Below are 19,527 nucleotides of genomic sequence, written 5' to 3'. Positions count from 1 at the left end.
CGCGAGGTGCATTTCCTTGAAAACGACCGATTCGTGGAGTATATACCGACTTCAAGACATGTTTTGGACAAAATAGTTTACTGGCTTGTTTCGTCTGGATGTCCAAGGTTGGATTATGGCCGTTCTTTGTGGAATATTTTCATCTGTGTGTAATAATGAACCCGGAAATGTGAGTCGCGCTGTGTATGTTGAAGGTGTGTATAGAGAACGGATGGATGAATATTCGTTGTTTGTCGGACAAATGTGTTTATATTACCTGCTGTGGTAATCACATCTGAAAGTGGTTTATACCGGCGGATTCATGAGAATCTAAGCTTTCCATCGGCATATAGTGTTTATATAATCGCGTTTGCGGCCTCAGACATTTAAGGAAACGCTTATGCAGATCTCAAAGTGTTCTGCGGGCGGGACACTGAAGCACAACGGGTTAATTAAGTTCAGCTTGGGAAAGTTACTTCATGTCTTGTACTGCATTGTAACTTAAAGTATGCTCATTTTCAGCTTTTACTCTCTGCTTTAACTGTTCCTTTATCTTACTTATTCATATCTTATTTAGCTTCCTTTATCTTGTTATTTTCCTTCAGGAGGGTTTTATGCAAATTGAAACTATAAACCACACATACACAAACCAAAGGCAAATCAGTTCAACATCTTCAGTGATTCTGTAACAATTTCAGTTCAAATGCTGAAATCCACACCAAGCATAGACACTGTATCTGGGTGTGTTTTTGTACATCTTTGCATGCTGAAGATTTTTAGACATAAATGTATTGTAAAACAGTGCACGGTGAGCAGTATAAAGGACTGACTTGACAGTTTGTATCTTCTGTAAAGAAGGAACACAACAGTTCCAACAACAGAAACTGCTGTGACAGCGCCAATCAGTACGACAGTCCACTAGAAGGAAAACACACAGAACATTTGTGTTTAGTGCAAAAAAATCCATATATATATATAATCAATCCTCTCTCATTTATTTACTCAGTTCTACACTTTTGTACATAAATAAGTCAAAACTGAAACACTATTAAACTGCTGTTCCACTGCATTACCTGGTTTAACTTTAGAAGCAAGCCTTTAAAACCAAACAAACCATTTGCACTCAGTAATCCAGTCAAACCACTGGGAGGTGTGTATCAGAGGTTACCATATTGATTTCTGTCCTCTCCTCCACAAACTTCTGCATCCTGGCGGTGAACTCACTGCTGAGAGGAACAAGGCTCTGAAACACAAAGCACAGAGACCACACTGACGGGACAAAATCAGCTGAATGTGAGGCACGCCGTGTTCAAGGAAATGACCAAACTATCTATTTTCAATCCCCAAAGCACACTGTAGAATAATTGTGAAGCATTGATAATCAGAACCCTGCAGCCATGCTATGGATGAAGGTGCAGTCTTGTACTTTAAATCCATGAAGTGTAACAACTCTGGGCATTTGTGCACAAATGCCAGCTGTCAAATTCTGCCGGCTAACACGTCACAGGCGAGAGTGTTCGTCGAAACTGGCAAGCCAGCAAAGTAATCAACGTCTACCTAATTATTCTATGTCTGAACAAAACCAGTGTAACAACTGTTGTACAGGGATGACGTACCGGGTAAATACTGCAGCTCTCCTCTTCATCATTGTCGTCCATCTGTTCAAAAAAAGATAATGAAACACTGGAATAAAGCAGGGCAGCACAGTGGCTCAGGGGTTAACATTGTCGCCTTGCAGCTAGAAGATTCCCGGTTCATGTCCCGGCCTTCCTGGGATCTTCCTGCATGGAGTCTCCATGTTCTCCTGTACATGTGTGGCTTTTCTCCAGGTTCTCCAGCTTCCTCCCACAGTCCACAAACATGCTGAGGTTAACTGGGGATTCTAAACTGTCTGTAGGTGTGAATGTGAGTGTGATTGTTTGTCTCTATGTGTAGCCCTGTGATAGACTGTTACCTGTCCAGGTGAACCCTGACTTCACCCTCAGTCAGCTGGAATAGACTCCAGCTCCTTTAGTGAGGATAAATCGGTGTATAGATAATGGATGGATATAAGAAAGGGGTGATATTGACTAAAGAGAGTCAAACATTTGTTCTGGGAATGCATCTAAAATGATGGATGTTTGGATTAAACCTTCAGGCAAGGCAAGTTCCTTAAAATGCAGGACAAACAGGCTGAGAAACAGTTTTCACCCAGGGTCACTTTTAATAATGCTGCCTACAAACAATCGCCTGCCCATATTTATTCTATTTTATTGGTTTTTATTTGATTTTATTACCTTCTTATTGTACTGTATATGTTTTGTCTTTTTGTATATGTTGTAATTCTTAACATAGCATTGTTTATATGTGCATTTGATTTTCTTATTTATTGTTGTTAGCTTAGCTTGTTCCAATGCACCGTCCAGCTGCAGCTACTTCATCCCCCCATGCAGGATGACAATAAAGCTATTCTATTCTATACTTAATTTATTTCTACAGCTCAATTCATGCACAAGGCAATTCAAAGTGCTTACAATGGCAAAGAAAATAAATAGCAAATATGATGGTAGATATTAGAAGCATTAAAATCATAGAAATAAAACAGAATTTAAGCAATAAAATCTACATGAAATTTTAGGATAATAAAAACAAAGAACGTCAAAATTAGATTAAAAAATGAGAGATAAAATAAAATCACTTTGCAGTGCTGGTGTTAAAGCGCTCATTGATCAAAGGCAACAAGTAAATAAATACGTCTTCAACTTTGATTTAAATGAGACATGTAGTTTTTCGGAAGTTTAGGTTCATATATATATGTTCACATATTATTAATAGCCCCTGACCCCAGAAATATTAGTACCCTGCCCCACCCAGCTGACCAACACAGAGTCACAAAAATCTGGGTTAAAGATCATTTACACTTGTTAGTCAGTGTTGGTAACCAGACACTCCTAAACATGACCACTCCGTCCATGAGCTCCTAAAACAGCCAGACTGCCTCAGCTCTCAAAGCAAGGGAGAAGTGGGAAGACTGAGGGGGTATTTTGTGATGATTTTTAAAATCAATGCTCAGTGGATTAGCAGAGGTGGAAATAGAAGTAGACACTGAATTGAAAGGGGAGTTGTAAGTTAATCAGCTCTGTCCGTCGAAGTGAGTCCATGTGCCGAAGAGCAAAGAGAAGCAGAACTCACTTGTTGACTTGTATTTGAACTCGTTTAAGAAGTCTGACAGGATTCAGCTGCAGAGCGGAGCAGGTGAAGCCAAATGACGGCAGCTTTACTGTGTATTTAACCCTACAGTTGACCCCAGACCAGCGTGCAGGGAGAACACATATATGGTCAGAATGAGCAAACATGAACCTGAAGTGTGTTATAGCTAATAATGCACAGAGTGACCGCTGCATTCCGCTACTCAGCCAGAGGACAGCCCATAATAAGCCAGAAACGGAACGACGTCTGCACTGACAGAGTTCACAGCAAATACAAACCGACAAATAAATCTCCATATAACAATTTTAGAACGAACACGAGCAAACTACTTTTCCACGTACCTTTGTTGGGTCAAAGTTTTTGTGTATACATGAATTTCATTAGTGTGAAGACTCCTCCGTGAAAGCAATCTGAATATCCTGTCATCCTTTCAAAAATAAAATATCATTGATAAAATGTACGACTTGAAACAGACACGGACTGTGTCTAAAGATGCTGTACAGAGAAATCATCAGATTTACTTGACTTTTTAGTGAAAAGATATATATTTACACTCTGTTTGAACATAACGGAAGGTTTTATGCGGTGGACACGGTAGTGTGGCTTTTTCGGCTTTTATTTTAAAGATGAATTGTTCTCGCTTCACAGATGTAACAACCAACTACCTTGACGTATCCACAATCACTGTGAATTAGTATCTCGTATTTTGATTGGTGGATGGTGTCGCCTTACAGCCAATCACTGAACATTTCATTGGACTTGGAGCACATTGCTTACATCGGACCAACATTGGTGTACTCAAGGTGAGAGGAGACGAATTTCTGCAGAATTTATTTCATATGTGTACAAGAATGAAGCAATTTATGAGCTTACAGGCCGGCGATGTTTAGTTTGACAGTTCAAACTTACAGTTAATCTGCCAGGATACGGTGCAACGTTAAAGTTAGCTAGCTAGGGAATTATCGTTCGTTAGCTCGTTAGCTAGTCAGTAACCAGCACTACAGTGGGCAACACAACCGTTTCTGACCCAAGTTATCAGTTTGATGTAGTTTTCACTCAATAAGAAACGATGTTAATATGATAGTCTACTCTGACAGCATCGATAGCTCCACTAAAATGTCACAAATGGGGTTAAAGTTATCTTTTTGCCTTGTAATCGCTTCATTAGAGTTAATTGGTCATACTGTAGATCAGAGGTATCACGTTCCACATTCAGCCAAATTTGATCTCAAGTGGGCCAGACCAGTAAAATCTGAGCATAATAACCTATAAATAGTTATAATTCCAAATGTTTCCTTTGTTTTAGTGCAAAAATGTTCACATGTAAGGAACAATCTTTTTACAAAACATAATGAACAACCTGGAATTTCTTAAGAAAAATAACTTCAATTTCATCAACATTCAGCCTCAGTTCATCATTTCCACATTACAACTTCCAGATCACAGAGTGTCTACAAAGGAACATAACATTTAGTCATCTGGAATTGAATGATATAGTATTTTACTTGATGATCAAAACGACAAAAACAAGACAAAATATTACAAAAATGAGACACAAAATAGCAAAAATTAGTCAAACGACATGAATCAAAACAAAAAGACAAAAATTAGACAAAGCAGTCAGTGACAAAAAATGGACAAATGACAAAAACAAGAAAAAAATCACACAAATGAGACAAAAAATGACAAAAAAGTAGACAACACAAGCGAGACAAAAAACCCACAAAATGACACAAATGATACACAAAACAACAAATAAAGCAAAACAGAAAACAACAAAAATAAGACAAAAAAACACAAGCAAGACAAAAAGGAAACACAAAATGACAAAAAAAAAAAAAGAAATATAACGCTGAACACACAACCAGTCAGACAAAAACAAGTAATATTTTGTCTTGTTTTTTTTTGTCTACTTTGTTTGTATGACTTTTGTCGTTTTGATCATACGGTAACATCCTCCATGGTTCAGTTCCAGATGACTAAATGTTGTGTTCCTTTGTAGACACTCTGTGATCTGGAAGTTGTAATAAATAAATGATAAACTGAGGACGAATATTGTTGAAATTGAGCTTATTTTTCTTAAGAAATTTCAGGTTGTTTGTGATGTTTTGAGAGTTGTTCTTTTTTATAGGTTATTATTATTATTATTATTTTACTGGTCCGGCCCACTTTAGATCAAATTGGGCTGAATGTGGAACCTGATCTAAAATAAGTTTGACTTCCATGGCTTAGATGTTAATCATTAGTCAGTTAACATGTTGGTGTCTATTCTCTGCATTTGTATTTCTGCTGTTGTTAAAATACTTGTCGTTTATTTCTCTTCTGTACATCCACGCCGTCCTGGAAGAGGCAGCATGGGTGTGTTGTCCACGCTGGTGAGAGGGTTGGTCAGAGGCGCTGACAGGATGTCTGAGTTCACCAGCAAGCGTGGATCCAGGACTCACAATAAAGGCAGGGGTGCCAGGCCCACTGGACTGAGGCTCTCCAGCAGGAAGTTTTTGTCCATTCGGACCATGATTCCCGAGTTTGTGGTGCCTCATTTGGAGGGATTCAAACTCAAGCCCTACGTATCGTATCGTTCCCCGAAAGGAACAGAGGCTCCACTCACAGCACAGAGTTTGTTTGCTGAAGTTGTTGCCCCTCAGATCAAGAAAGACTTTGAAGAGGGCGCTTTCAGCAAAGACCAGCTGGAGAAGTATGGATTCGAGTCCACGCAAGAAGGGAAACTCTTCAAGCTGTATCCAAAGAACTATGTGCGTTAATGGTCTGCCCACAGTGTGATGTTCTTACAAAGAAATACACAAACTGGAGACTGATGGGACACTTTCAGGAAAATAATCACAAATGGGACTGTCAGCTGTTGTCAGGATTGTTTTTCTGATATTTGATTATCTGGCAATATGAACTTAAAAGGTGTAATTCATTCTGCAGAACTGTATATTCATCACTGTAAAGATCAGATGAACAGCTTGAGCTGACCGTTTCCAAATTAAATTGTCAATGTAGAAAACAAAAGCTCCCCTATGTTTGTCGCAGCAAAAACACGGGTGATACTGTTTCTACAACAGCTACGCTTCACATTTTCTAAAACAGATGATTTCAGCTCAACACGGTACCGTTATTCTTTTACATCAAGCTGAAATATGCGCAGTGAACAAACACCGTCTGTGTAACTTTAATGGATAAATGAATAAGTGCAACCAATAATGACAGTGGCCTCTACAAACTTCCAGGAAATACTGTGATGTAGTTTCCAGAATCATCATATGGTGAATATCACCCCCTCAGACCTCTGGGGAGCAGCACACACACATTACAGGCTTTATCTGGAGGTTCATTACAAGGGAGTCATAATACAGCCATCAAGCAGCTAGTCTGGGCTAAAACTCCTGACAAAATGTAAACACTGAATCCAAGAGTGCAACGCCCTTCAGAGGCCAGAGGGCTGCAAAGGAAAACCATTTCCCTTGAGGACCAATAAAGTTAGACACATTCCCATTTAGTGCATGGATACCTAATTTCTGGTTTAAACTGGTGCTGGTTTGTCATTGTGTTTGTGTGTGAATGGCTGTATTGCTCTTGTTGCTATAGAACAGAGGAGTATAAGGATTCTAAACGATTCATGCTTAAATACGAGTTTAAAAAAATTCAGTGTCATTATGAAAATAGAGGGTTCTGCAAATTTCACATTCTGTGATAAGTTATTCCAGAGTAAAGGGGACTTGACTTGTCTTCATGATAAAAACAGTGAAGGAATTAACAGTATATCATGCCCAGGTTACAGTGAGGCTATACATTCGGCTTTACTTCGGTACATGTTCTAGTTTGATGTAGAATATTTCTATAGTGTCATCTCAAGCTTGGTCAACGTTGATCTGATCCCTGTGAAGCTTCGTCGGGAGTCCAGTCCCAGCGCCACACATGGAGCATGTGGTCATAAAACGAGCAGCTCGCCAGTAGACAAGACAGTGAGGGGGCGTCCTCATCGGGGTTGAGGGCAGGACCTGCAGCAGGTGTGGTGGAAGGCGCTGGTGTTCCCTCTGGAATGTATCGTCCAGCGTCGTCCTCCAGGGAAGTGTCAAAGCTGGCAGTGGGAGATTCATACTGAATCCTCAAGTGTCCTCCGCTCTCTGCGAGGCTTTCCTTTGGTTCTGCAGGAGGTGAGCAGGGAGCAGGGTCCTCCAGGGACAGTCTGGACCAGTCCACTCCATACGCCAGCGAGTTGTGGAGGATGTAGGAGGCTACAACAGGACACGCTCCCCCACTGCCCTCTGAACAACGTCAAGCAAAACAACAATGGTTGCTAAGAAGCTCCACAATAATTCATACAGTGTGATAAAAAAATAGCCACTTGTAAGCTGCCCTTGTACTGGTGGTTTCCATTAATCCATACAGTCTTTTGTAAGTTGTGTTTGGTCTATGTATGAGTACAGTGCTAAACTGTGTAAGGAAAGGTGAAAAAGTGAGTTTTAACACTCTTTATAAAGCTCCAGGTACTGAGAACCACATTTATCATTCTCACGGTAATATTTCCAGAATTCACTTTTAGTACAACTAAAACGGCAGCCAGTTATGTTCAGTTGTGTTAATCAGGCAAAATTAGACTTTTTCTTCAACTTTCAGATCAATCAATAATGGAAAAATGGTTAGATGTAGCCTTAAATCTAGCATAAAGTACTAGGGTTTAGCAGTGATTACCTGTCAAAAAGTCCAATAGAACTGCAACTAAAGAGCGGTTAATGTGCAGATTAACTGGTCTTTAACCCTAAAACCTACATTTGATTTTAGAGTTCTGAACAACATCCCCTCTTTGTATCGGACCACAAATCTGACAACTTCCCTTATTTCTTGTCATTTCTCTGCTCTAACCATTTAATGCAGGCATAAAATAATGCAGGCATAAAATACTTCTCCAAACCATGAACACTCATCTGCTTTGTTGTTTTTTGATTTGCTAAAAATACTGGGTAATAGTAAACAATCATTTAGCCAATGAAATGTCAGGAAGTAGTGATAAGGACTTCTAATTGCACAACGCCAAGATTCTCTTTTTTTTTTTTAAATCATCTTATCAAGGCTCCAAATAAAAAACACATTCAGTCATTGTGGACATCGAATGACTTTTGAACATTCCAGAAGCTAAAATCTGAAAATGTTTGGCAGTTTTACCTGAAACATCACGTAACGCGTAACTTACAGATAACAGTTCCTTGTTCATTTTCTGTTGATTACGGCAGTTGTGGTGTCTACATTTTATTAATGAGAAAGTTAAACTCAAAAGGAAGGTGAATCTGAGTTAACTAACCAACCATCAAGAAAAATGGACCAAAAGAGGCAGCTGCAATCCACGCTGAAGGACTGTTGATATGTAGTCAGTGTTACAGCTCTGGGCCTCTGCTGTGATCTGTACTGTGAACAGCTGATTGTCCTACATCTATGTAGTTTTGCCCCGCCTGCAGCCAAGGAGCTGAAGACTGATTGATCGGGGAAAACGACATCCGCCAGTCCAGATGCCAGATGGACTTCAAACGGCGCGGTCACGCAGCATTCGGCGGCAGTTCAAGAGGTGAGCTGTCCAGTTATAGACGAGGGAATATTGACTGTGGTGTTTATTGTGTGTGGGGGGATTAAGTGCTAGTGAGCAGAAATTCGTTGTATTCAGAAATATTAAAAATCCATTGTTAGTTTAGTGGTACTTCTGCCCTGTATTTTGGTTGGGAGGTTCCTTTGTATCGTCTTATTTTCTTTCAGTAGAGTAAAAGTTTGCTTTAGGTTATGTTTTGTTCTTTCTTTTCCTTTTCGGTAGCGCCCATCTGCATGTAACTCCCTCACCTTTTTGTATTTTACTGTAAACCTACTCTGCCCAAAATAAATCACAGCCATTCACTCAGTAACTCAGCGTTGGTTTTGCTTTCTTCCAGCTACCCTAGATAGCCGAATCGTAGCAGTCAGCATAGGTAGATGTGCCAGGTTTTCCACTGACCCCTTTTCCGATCCCCCTCTTTTCTCTTGTCCAGTGCAGGAGCACAAACAGACACAAGCATGAACACTATCTCTGTTATAACGCTGTGTGGATCATTTACAGTACAAACAGTGCTCAGACAGAACTGACAACTAGCAGGCTGTGCCAAGATCACTGAATTTGACAAGAAGTACAGAAAAGAACCAGTGACTCCAGTGTTCCTCTCTGTAAACCCACCTATGGCCTGCTGGCAGTGAAGGATGTGGAAGTCATTATGCATGCAGGCTGCCAGCAGCAGGTGCTGATTGGTTGGATGCCACTTCAGCCTCCACACCCCACCACCCACAGGACTCTCACTGATGGGCTGCCGCATGTTCCTGCCATCCCACAGCAAAATCTGCTCATCATAGCTGCAGAAGAAGAGGATCAGGACAGGATGCAAAAAAACAGCAGTCCTCAATGACACAGTGCAGACCAGAAAACACCAGGATATTTACCTGCCAGTAGCCAGAATGTGCTCCTGATGTGGGTTGCTTTGAATACTACACACACCCATCGAGTGCCTTGAAAGGAAAACACCAGAATTTATTACTCTTATGACCAGAATGGCAGGTCAAAGGTCACACACTGACATTAGTACTCCACTACCTTTTACTGGTAAAAGTGGGGCTGCAGGGACCAACTCTGAGATCCCAGCCTTTGAGTTTGCAGTCATCACCACCTGGATGGAAAACACACACACAGACACAGGGAAAAGGTTTAAATTCACATAAAGGCATGCAGAGGACTCCCAGACCAGCAGTGGATGCATACACTACAATGATGAGGATGTAACACTGGCAAAGGGTAAACAAAGAGTGTGACGTGTGTGAACCAAAGGTATTTATTTATTCAGACAGAAAGCAAGCAATGCATTCTGATTATAGGTCTCCTGTTTTTACTCAAACCTAGATGTTAAATGACAGATGTTTGCAGACGCTGTGAATCATGCTTGTGATTGGATCCGTACGTAGAATACTTTATCAGTTACTATGTGAAGTGACTGTAAAGCTGAGAAGACACTGTCAAAAGAGTCACAACAATGGCACACAGTATTCAGGCTTTATCTGTTCTATAAAGTAATGACAGATGGAGGTAAATCCAGATCTCTGTATGCCTACAGCATGCTGGTCATTTAGCCTCGTCTTCCCAAAAGGGCTCCTTCCTGCAGCTTCATGAATTTTATTTTCTAAATCATTACCATCCCTAAACTGTTTGGGCTCTCATTAGTTAATGTAGCTACACTTTCCGTTTCAGATGCATCTCTTGAACAACTTGTATTTTTATATCTTTTACATTTTGATAATAATATTTAAAACAGTGTTTTTTTTTTCCTACTTCTCATTTTCCCTCCATCTTTCTTTGCCGAGAATCTATAAATGACTTGTAGTAAAGCTTAAGGACATAAAAAACACCAACAACAGCTAAAGTTTTACAAGATTTTGACTATGCTTCAGGGGTACACCAGCTGTCTTCTCCCTGTCTAACTCTTTATTTTGTTTCTTTTGCTCATGTCTATGTAAAAAAATAGCTTGCAGCTTGTTTTGGAAACACTCCATGCACGTTTTATTGGTACTAAAGTTAGAGTTATTTAATTACTATACCATACGCATATGTGTTTATGCATTTGTCTATGTATTTATTTACATCCTAATTGTTTTAATGTCTGCACTAACACATTTAAAAATGTCTTTTCACTCTGTTTACACACAAACATGACAGCAGGCAAATGTAATATACAAAATGTGTTTGTGTGGAATTCTGTATGATGTTAAATGAATCTTTTCAGATGATATGTACTGTAAAGATTAACACATTAACTTTAGTAAATCAAAGCAGGCTGAGAGCCACAGAAGGAAAAGGAATTTAAAACTGTTGGTCCCCAAACACCAGAATCAGGCTTCCAAGTATTCATGTGAAAAAGTGACAGAATACAACGTGAAGTGGTTCTACCAGAGTAAATCAGCTGTGTGTCCCAGTAGGAGAAGGCTGAGATCCATGCTTCAAAGTCGTGGGCTTTCCACTGTGACAGAGCTGTGAGAGCGCCTTCAGCCAGAGAAAGAACGCTGATGCAACCTGCAGAGTCACTGCACACCACTCGCACATCACTGCTGCTGACACACAAGAGGGTTGTTTGGTGTGAGCACAATGTCTGACATGTTTCATGGAGCTGTGGATTTGGTATTCTGATGCTGTACCTGTCCAGCCTGCCAGTGGACCAGTCTAAAGACAGAGCTAGCTGCTCTGCTCCAACCTCCAGACTGCTCAGAGCCTGCAGTCTGCGGCCGCCTTCCTACTGGAGACACACATTTATGAGTGGGGACCAGCACACCAACGCTTACACCAGGCCTAAATGAATGCATGGTGACAGAACATAAACCAGTCATCCTGTAGTAACATACTGACTGCACAACCTCATTTAAATTACCAGTAAACTAACTATTTATTCAGCGTTTCTCTGGCCTACTATGATAGCAACATTAAACATGATGCATGCCTCTCACTGAGCACTTCATTGTGCACACCACGCTAACACAGCCTCACCTCCCAGTGGCACAGATTCTACAAAATGTTGGAGACGTTCCTCTGTGATTCTGCTCCAGATCGACCTGATTCATCGGATCATTTCTGCATATTCATGCTGCCGATCTCTATTCTACCACATTAACATTGTTCAATTTTATTCTATTTCATGAAGTTTTAAAATATAGTTTTACTATTGTATTTTCAGTACTGTCTTTTGATCAAATCTGATCAATTTTTATTATTTTCATGTCTGTCCTTTTAGTATTTTTAATATATTCCTTTCTAATTTAGCTTTATTTTATTCTCTGCTTTCTTCTGCCTTATTATTTGCTCATCAGTCATTTGTGAAGTACTTTAAACTTCACTAATTTGTATAAACAGTGAAACTGAATTCAGATCTGGTGACTGGGGAGTAGTCATTATAAAATGGTGAATTGTGGTAATAAAAGGAAGCACATGGTGCTTAGACAGGCTGTGGTATTCAAACCATGATTGACTGGTATTGATGGTCCCAGAGAGAGCCAAAAACATTCCTGACCAAATGAAATAATCAGCAGCAGCAGCCAGGGTTATTTACACAAGTCATGTGGGGTCCACGGCCTGCAGAGGATAAAGCATGCATAGATAATGGATAGATGGAGGTTGGGTCTATGGATTCCTGCTGTTGATTTACAGCTTATCATCTACAGCCTCAGCAGTAATGGACTCACCAGATAAGGCTGCATTTTTAAGTCTTCAGTTCTGGTGAGTGTCTGCCTCTTGCAGCCCGAAATTTCTGTTTGTGGGTGTCAGGAGTCAGGCTGACCTGAGTGGTTCATTCTAAGGCTTTACTTAGTTCTGCCTTTTCACAAGGTCTTTTCATGTGCTGAACATGTGTTCATGTGTTGAATGTTGTTTTTTGTTTATTCACCATCCTGGGTTAAACTCTAGAAGCTGCTTTTGTGGAAATCTCTGGAGATGAGAAGGTTCTGAAAGACTCAAAACAGCCCCTCCAGCAAAAACAATCATGCAGGGGTTAAACACCACATTAGATCTTATTTTCTTCCTCATTCTTTGATGTGACACTGATGATGATGATGATGATGATGTGATCACTCAAGTTCCTGAGCTGTACTGCAGGATTTCATGCAGTGCACTTCTACTTCCTGATGATTTGATTAGATAAAAGCACAAATTGGTAAATGCAGAGGTACAGGTTTGTTGTTTTCGGCAACAATTACACTGCCTCATTAATGGTGAGATGCTCTTAATCAGTAAGCCACAGTGAATTAGAGAGAATGACACAAAACATCAGCATCACTGGTTCACTTATTCAATAATCTGAAAAGCATAAATGGTTGTGATTTTTGTCTTCTGTGCTGCTCAGGACAGATCTATGTCGCCTTCCATAGCCTGTTTTCATGTGTAGCTACTTCTTACAGTTAAACATCCAAGCATGACAAGTCTGTTTATACAGAACACATCATACATAGTGGTATTATAAAGTAAACAGGGCAGGATTAGAGCACATTACAGAGATATTTGATGTCCTAGCCTCTGTATGTTCTCAGACAAGGCCGCATTAACCTACATTTGAAATATGTTTGTGTTGATCTGTGTTCTTGAATTAGAAAGCACGGCATATGTGACAGAATAAGCTCCTGTCACCCAAATCATCACAGTTTTGTTTTCAGACGCTGACTATTGGTCCTACTACTTCACTGAACCTCCTTCTAAAAATACATGATGTGACTGTCTATGAAGCTTCTTATGCCAATTTTTTCACCTGACTGTCTGACAGCGTGTACAGCAGCAGCTCCCCTGTAGCCGCTGCCATTCCCAGCACAGCCCTCTCTGACAGCGGCACGTGGCACCTGAGAACACGCAAAAGAATGAACAACGAAGAAGCAAAGAGTGAAAACAACAGCTACACCGGTCCAACCTGATTTCTTACCATTTCAAATCTAAAATGGCTGCTGTGTCCATGCGCTGTAGCTCAGTGAGAGGAGGGCTCATCGGTCCTTCTCGCTGAAATTCAAAAAGGTACAAACGGCCAGTTCGACTCGGGGTGGCATTCTCCTCTCCTACCTGCAACATGAGTCACAGAGGACACAGACTGTAAAATTAATCGAATACTAATCATGACTTAACAAAGAAGGTTTGAAAAAGTGTGTCCAACAACTCAGGCATTTAAAAATATTAAAAAAAACATTCCCGAATTATCGAGATTTATTAGTATGTTGTGAACAATCTGACAAAATAACAAGCAATAATAAAATTCAAAGACGTACACAGCTCCTACTTTCTTCTGATCAAATACTACATAAAGGAGGGATGGTGCAACGCTGACGCATTTAGAGCTCCATTTATTTTTAAAGGCCAGTCTCTCTCTCTCTTGCTGCTGGCTGTAAGAACAACTGCTGCTGCTCTGCCTGGCTGTGATAGTTAAACTGTGGCTGGATGTATAATTATTGTTTGGATTCCAGCTTGAATCATAATAGCGGCTCCGGCTACAGTCAGCTGTCATACTAAGGCTGTTGTCATACAGGGTGTCTAAGCAGCAGACAGCAACAGGGAGTGCAGCGACTTCAACCACAATCAGTGGCAATCTACGGGCTCCATGATACGGGGAAACGGTCTGCGCTTACATACCCTTTTTTCACTTTGTCAACACTCAGAACACTTGTCAATGATTTTCTCATTAACACACTGTTAGAAGAATTACACTTATATTAGAATGATTATACTTATGAGGTTATCACTGAGTGACTATGAAGAAATAAGGACTACCATCAGCATTCTAAGTTGTGACTCACGTGTGCTCGGAAGTAACAACAAGAACAAAGCTGACTTGTTCCTATAGTGCAGGGGTCAGCAACCCGCGGCTCCGGAGCTGCATGCGGCTCTTTCAGCCCTCTGTTGTGGCTCCCTGTTACTTTGGAAAATACATGGTTCTGCCTTTCAGGCGCGTTTCAATGCATTTTAATATAGAGAATTTTATTGTGAAATTACCGCTCTTACTTTGACGTGTCACTCCACCGGATGTGCTGTGCCTGTGACATGAGAGCGCAAAGCTGATGCAGAAAGACAACACGGAGCTTCCGATTCCCACACGTTTCATGCCTTTTTTTTTTGTTTTACTCCTGGAGAAGAAACGCCTGTAGTTTCACATCGTTTTGTACTCAAGAATGGCAAGCCTGTATATTAAAGCTCCACTCCAAGAAAGACACGTCTTGTCTTTGAGTCAAAAGTACTCATGATAGGGTAATACACGTTACTCACAAGAACACGGCTCGATGTCACGTCCAGGCAGCAGGTCAGAGAGTCAGAGGAGTCTTGGAAAATAGGGCAGCGACTTACCGGAGAAAAGTTACAAGCTTAAGATAAATAGATAAATAGATTTTACAAGTTAAATAGACATTCGCAAAATATTGATTTCCAGCTAACATTACGTAACATATGAGGTCCAGGAGCAAAAATGACATTAACATGGTAAGATAAATATTAGTGGAAGGACACAATTTAAAAAATGAATCTAATTAGAGGCTTTGTAATTAATTAATCACGACTGATTAACAAGGGCATAGAGGTAAAAAAAAAAGAAAAAAAAAGCTATATATGCAGTGTTGTCTTCATTTTGAATGCCAAAAGGATTTTGCGGCTCCCGGTGTTTTCTTTTCTGTGGGAAACGGGTCGAAATGGCTCTTTGAGTGTTAAAGGTTGCCGACTCCTGCTATAGTGAGCTGACTCGCTTTTATGATAAGATCATGCAAGTAACACATGTTCTGTCTTTGTACTGTTCTGATATCTTGTGACTGACGTATGCTGACTTCTCTGTGTGAGAAGGAAATAAAGAGACAAGGAGAGAGGCAGGCTCTTCAGAGTTTGTGGGGCTGCAGTGATGCATACAACAGAGCTGTAGTCTCTCTCTCTCTCCTTCTGCAAGTAAAAGACCGGAGCTCGTGAGTGCTGTCTTTTCTTCCTGTGCTGTTTGTGTATTCTTCAGGTTTGAACCTAACACACACACACTCAGACACCAACTGCTGCAGAGCTGCCATGCAAGGAGCTCGCCAGCAATCAGGAGCAACTTTGGAATAAGCATCTTACCCAAGGGCACCTCGGCATGCAGACGGGTTGGAGATCAAACTGCCAACCTTGACATTAGTGCAAAGTCACTCTACCACCTATAGTTGGCTACAGTCCACACACTGAGTCAATGCACCCTGAGGTGTATCTGCTGCCAGCGCTACAATTATGGCTGTGGCAAATGCATGCTGAATGGTTCTAGCACTGGCAACATACAATTGTAGTGTGGGTACGGGGATAGTTTGGCTGGCTGAGCATCTGCTGCATTTCTGAACTCCTAAACAAATAAATATATCTGTCATAAAAGTGCCAGAGGTTAAAAGATCTACAGCAAGACTTATCCAGACTGACCCACAGCTGCAGCTTAAGTCTGAGCAACAAACATGAATCTAACCACATTTTCAGCATCACAGCGACAAAGACGCTCACAATCAGCAGCTGGAGGCTTTCGAAATCAGTATCTGTTTATCTGCAGAACGTATGAATCAAAAGGAATGTAAAGCATATTGAAGCAGCGCAAGAGTATCGAGAGATAACTCAACTTATTGCTAGTAAATGCAAGTATATGGTAAAGAACCTCAAAACTTACAGTGAGATCACACAAAAAGTGTTTCTCATAAAGTCCTAAACAGGACTTTGATAAGAGGACAAGACTTCGTAATTTCTTTGCTAACATTCTGATGTTAATAAGCTGGTTTATTAAAACTGAGTACCCAACCTTTAAATAAACAAGATGTGGGCAACCTGAAGATGAACAGCCCCAACTACTGTTTCCCTGTTATGGCGCCCAAACACCTGGTACAAAAAATTCCCCCAGTCTCTATCCATTCAACTACTAAATCACATCAAGTATGCAGTCCTGATGGACTGATTACTTAGAAAATACCCTGGGCCTCAGTCATAAGTAACTCATTATGACAGCTGATATTGTGCTTTAATTCTGAATCATCAAAAAGAAACTGGCAATCACATTTTCACAAGTCAAGTCTCAAAAGGCCCCTGGGCTGCAGGTTTCTGGATCTTATCACCTGTTGGTACATCAGCCTTTCCATTAAAGCTGAAAGTAAACATTTCAACCCTGCACATACGGTTAAAGGTAATGTTAGTATGTATTTTTAAAGGCACTGCTGGCTGAACACTGAAAATGATACCAAACGAGTATTACAATACTGAAATTAATAACCATTTATTGTGTAATTAACGTCTGAGTTATGTTGACCTGAATAGAGGGAGAGCATCAGTGCCAGTCTCTGAGGGACTGAACACATGAAGGACACAACCAGGGAAAGGCCAAGCTGGAAAGTTTTCACACATAAACACACCAAAAAGATAAGAGAGATCAGGCTTTGCTTCACAGTATATTCCTATTTCCTTAGAAAGTAACAACTAATTGCACTGAAACTGCTAAACTCACGGTTGTTTAAGGGTGGAAACCATAATAATCCTCCCTATGAGACACCACCAGCAGCTGCATCACATCACAGCTAACAGGAATAGATTGTCATGTAGAGAGCGGGAAAAGGGTTCCAGCAGGGTTCTGTTCTTGGAAATTGGATGGATCGTGTGCCAAGAGATATGTACATCATTTAATGGGAGAACCAAGTCCAAACCACAGTTTATCCTCACCTTTAGCCAACCACATTTCACCATACTGTATAAAATGCTGTGGTCATTTCAGAATTTACCCTTTTCTGGGACGCTGTTCCAAACAGAAAAGGTCCTTGTACAAGATTCTTTTGAGAAACTGATATCAGAAAATAAACAGCTTAACTGGCGAGAAGTAGTTTGTCTTCCATCTCAAAAAACAAACACGCTCAACATAAAGCAATGTGTTCCAAAGAGTACCAAAATTCGCAACACTGCGATGTGAAAGGTGAGTTTGCAGTGTGTGTGTAATAGCATGTTTGTGGGAGAAGAACTCCAAAACGTCATTATTCTGAATTAATCAAGGACCTGAACTATCAGACCGGCGGTGGTTTGAGGCTCTGTTTTTACAAGAGATAGATAGTGCCATGCATCTTATCTAATCTCACCCCTTTCTGTAGCTGATATGTCCCGCAGGCCAGGATGTCGTGGTTGGGAGGAACAGGACACCACTCCACCGTGTCCGCACTCAGCTCCGTGTCAAACACCTGTAGACTGCGGGTCCTCGACTTCCAAGCCATGACCACCTGCTCTGCATAACGTTACGGTGCTGGCCCAAAAACTTACAAAAAAGACAAACCATTTCATTTTAACTGTAAAAACAAATGTCCACTCAGATGTGTAAATGAATTAGTACCTTCAACAAACACCTAGCTAACTTTCTTTAGGCTAACTCAATATTCAGTTTGGTAGCTAGCTAGCAAGCTATAACTAACTCCGTGTAGTCTCACGAGAGGCGAGCCGTCACCAGTGGGACGCTTATGATAGCACACAGATACTTTGGGTTATCACATAAAACAGCCAAAGTTTAACGTTTATGTAAATACGAATATCTACAACACAATCATTATCAACAAAACTCACATGTATGTCAGCCCGGACTTGACGCTCCGTGCGTCCTTACGTCATCCCGCAGGGTAATGGTGCATTCAGGGACCGCAGCAAGAGAACAACTGGAAAAACAGGAAATGAGGCACTTGGAGCAAGCAATTGAAATAAATAAAAATATGCCCGCATTCTGAATCTATATTTAGTGACTTTTTTGTAGGTTCTTAGTTAGTAATAGCAGAATGAGGACGAGTGGGACGTAGCACTGTCCCGTGGTTCATTTCTTTTTTAATTTTTTTGCTGCATTCGATACGATTAAAAAATGGCGACATCAGCTGACCAAACTATTGTACTGCATGCCAGGGAAAAGCTAAATGTAGTCACTGCTTTTAACCTTTACGTGTTCTTATCGTATTTATATCCTAAAACTCACCAATTTAATAAAAGGTGTACATCTGCGCTTTTAACATGTCTGAAAAATGATGAGTTTGACGTAACAGGGTCTCATCCGTGGGGGGTCACGTGACTGTTAGCGTGTGCCATAACGTCCAGCCGTTTGTGTTGAGTAAATTTGAGTGCTCCGCACCATCACTAGCGAACAGATACTGTTAAACGATGGATTTCAACGTGAAGAAATTAGCCTCCGGTGCTGGACTGTTCTTCACACGGGCTGTCCAGGTAATGAAATGTCCGTCAGAGTGCTGCGGTTTTGTGGACGCTTCCCTTTACTTTAACAGCCAGCTGTTACTAACGTTACTAATTTTTTTTTAAAGCTATTTCACCTTGCAGTATGAGGCTTTGTCGAAAGTAACGCTACATATAACCAAGGAGACAGCCACAGCTTCCCAATATTCCACTGGTTGTAGTTTAGGCCGGGTCAAAACACTGCCATTGTAATTAAACATCGGGCTGTCACTGGCACTGCTGTTAGCCACGGAGGATAACGATATCTTTCAAAGCAAGCTAACGTAGCGCACGCCAGAACACGGTGGTTATTGACACAGATGAAAGATATTATCAGTTTGCATAGAGAGTTTTATTCATTCGGATAAGTTTCAGTGTGACAGGGGAGCTGGGACGATGGAGGATGACAAGTGAACACGAACAGGTCGTAAACCGTCACGACGTCACGACATGGGCGTAGGTTCAGTTTGAGCACGGGGGGGCCACATTCAGAGGGGGGCCTGAGGGCCGAAGTTTTAACTGTTAAACACTTAAGTTGTCCCATTTAATTAAAGGCACCGATGATATGTAATGTTTAATCTGTTTTTCAGAATGTGACCCCTTTTAGACAC

General features: G+C 40.8%; 4 protein-coding genes across 11 annotated transcripts in view; 2 read left to right on the top strand and 2 right to left on the bottom strand.

The window, feature by feature from the left end:
- The window catches only part of pnpla7b (patatin-like phospholipase domain containing 7b), a 41,362-nt gene extending 37,771 nt beyond the window's left edge, over positions 1-3,591 (bottom strand). The window contains exons 1-4 of one of the 2 annotated variants that reach the window (XM_022213315.2): positions 3,510-3,591; positions 1,596-1,637; positions 1,148-1,222; positions 810-897 (exon numbers count right to left, since the gene is read on the bottom strand). In XM_022213315.2, coding sequence (XP_022069007.1) covers positions 810-897; positions 1,148-1,222; positions 1,596-1,637 — 205 coding nt within the window. In that variant the 5' untranslated portion in view covers positions 3,510-3,591. Of the gene's footprint in view, positions 1-809; positions 898-1,147; positions 1,223-1,595; positions 1,638-3,150; positions 3,185-3,509 lie in introns of those variants that run through there. The other variant, XM_022213316.2, reaches the window with a different exon arrangement.
- Positions 3,592-3,859: 268 nt separating this feature from the next.
- Positions 3,860-6,183, top strand: mrpl41 (mitochondrial ribosomal protein L41). The gene is made up of 2 exons (XM_022213320.2): positions 3,860-3,971; positions 5,516-6,183. Exons 1-2 carry the CDS (start codon positions 3,886-3,888, stop codon positions 5,928-5,930), a joined length of 501 nt encoding a protein of 166 aa, XP_022069012.2. The 5' UTR covers positions 3,860-3,885; the 3' UTR covers positions 5,931-6,183.
- Positions 6,184-6,327: 144 nt separating this feature from the next.
- Positions 6,328-18,684, bottom strand: dph7 (diphthamide biosynthesis 7). Of its 4 annotated transcripts, XM_022213318.2 has the most exons (11): positions 18,666-18,684; positions 18,269-18,357; positions 17,794-17,966; positions 13,629-13,762; positions 13,461-13,548; positions 11,368-11,462; positions 11,123-11,280; positions 9,779-9,851; positions 9,628-9,693; positions 9,368-9,540; positions 6,328-7,439 (listed from the first exon to the last, which is right to left on the bottom strand). In XM_022213318.2, the coding sequence occupies exons 3-11, from the start codon at positions 17,923-17,925 to the stop codon at positions 7,033-7,035; spliced, it is 1,326 nt and encodes a 441-aa protein (XP_022069010.1). In that variant the 5' UTR covers positions 17,926-17,966; positions 18,269-18,357; positions 18,666-18,684; the 3' UTR covers positions 6,328-7,032. The 4 variants fall into 4 exon arrangements, with proteins under 4 accessions (XP_022069010.1, XP_051806509.1, XP_051806510.1 ...); XM_051950549.1 differs by lacking the exons at positions 17,794-17,966; positions 18,666-18,684 and having other exon boundaries at positions 18,269-18,507; XM_051950550.1 differs by lacking the exons at positions 17,794-17,966; positions 18,269-18,357; positions 18,666-18,684 and adding an exon at positions 14,491-14,894.
- A 46-nt stretch (positions 18,685-18,730) lies between these two features.
- The window catches only part of sh3glb2a (SH3-domain GRB2-like endophilin B2a), a 38,355-nt gene continuing 37,558 nt past the window's right edge, over positions 18,731-19,527 (top strand). For 2 of the 4 annotated variants that reach the window (XM_022213323.2, XM_022213321.2), the window contains exon 1: positions 18,731-18,910. In XM_022213323.2, coding sequence (XP_022069015.1) covers positions 18,848-18,910 — 63 coding nt within the window. In that variant the 5' untranslated portion in view covers positions 18,731-18,847. The remainder of the gene's footprint in view (positions 18,911-19,527) is intronic. The other 2 variants (XM_022213324.2, XM_022213322.2) reach the window with 1 other exon arrangement.

Source organism: Acanthochromis polyacanthus, chromosome 7, assembly GCF_021347895.1.
Source record: "Acanthochromis polyacanthus isolate Apoly-LR-REF ecotype Palm Island chromosome 7, KAUST_Apoly_ChrSc, whole genome shotgun sequence".
NCBI classification, from domain to species: Eukaryota; Metazoa; Chordata; class Actinopteri; family Pomacentridae; genus Acanthochromis; species Acanthochromis polyacanthus.
Note: the sequence above shows the minus strand (reverse complement) of the source record. Positions and strands in the feature narration are given on the sequence as shown.

Bases quoted from the DNA above. Each gene is read 5' to 3' on its own strand.
- mrpl41 (XM_022213320.2), top strand. From the start codon at position 3,886: ATGGTGTCGCCTTACAGCCAATCACTGAACATTTCATTGGACTTGGAG. The intron at 3,972-5,515 runs GTGAGAGGAGAC...CCGTCCTGGAAG, and splicing joins CCAACATTGGTGTACTCAAG to AGGCAGCATGGGTGTGTTGT.
- dph7 (XM_022213318.2), bottom strand. From the start codon at position 17,925: ATGGCTTGGAAGTCGAGGACCCGCAGTCTACAGGTGTTTGACACGGAG. The intron at 9,541-9,627 runs GTAAATATCCTG...CTTCTTCTGCAG, and splicing joins CACATTCTGGCTACTGGCAG to CTATGATGAGCAGATTTTGC. The intron at 7,440-9,367 runs GTGGGTTTACAG...GACGTTGTTCAG, and splicing joins TCACTGCCAGCAGGCCATAG to AGGGCAGTGGGGGAGCGTGT.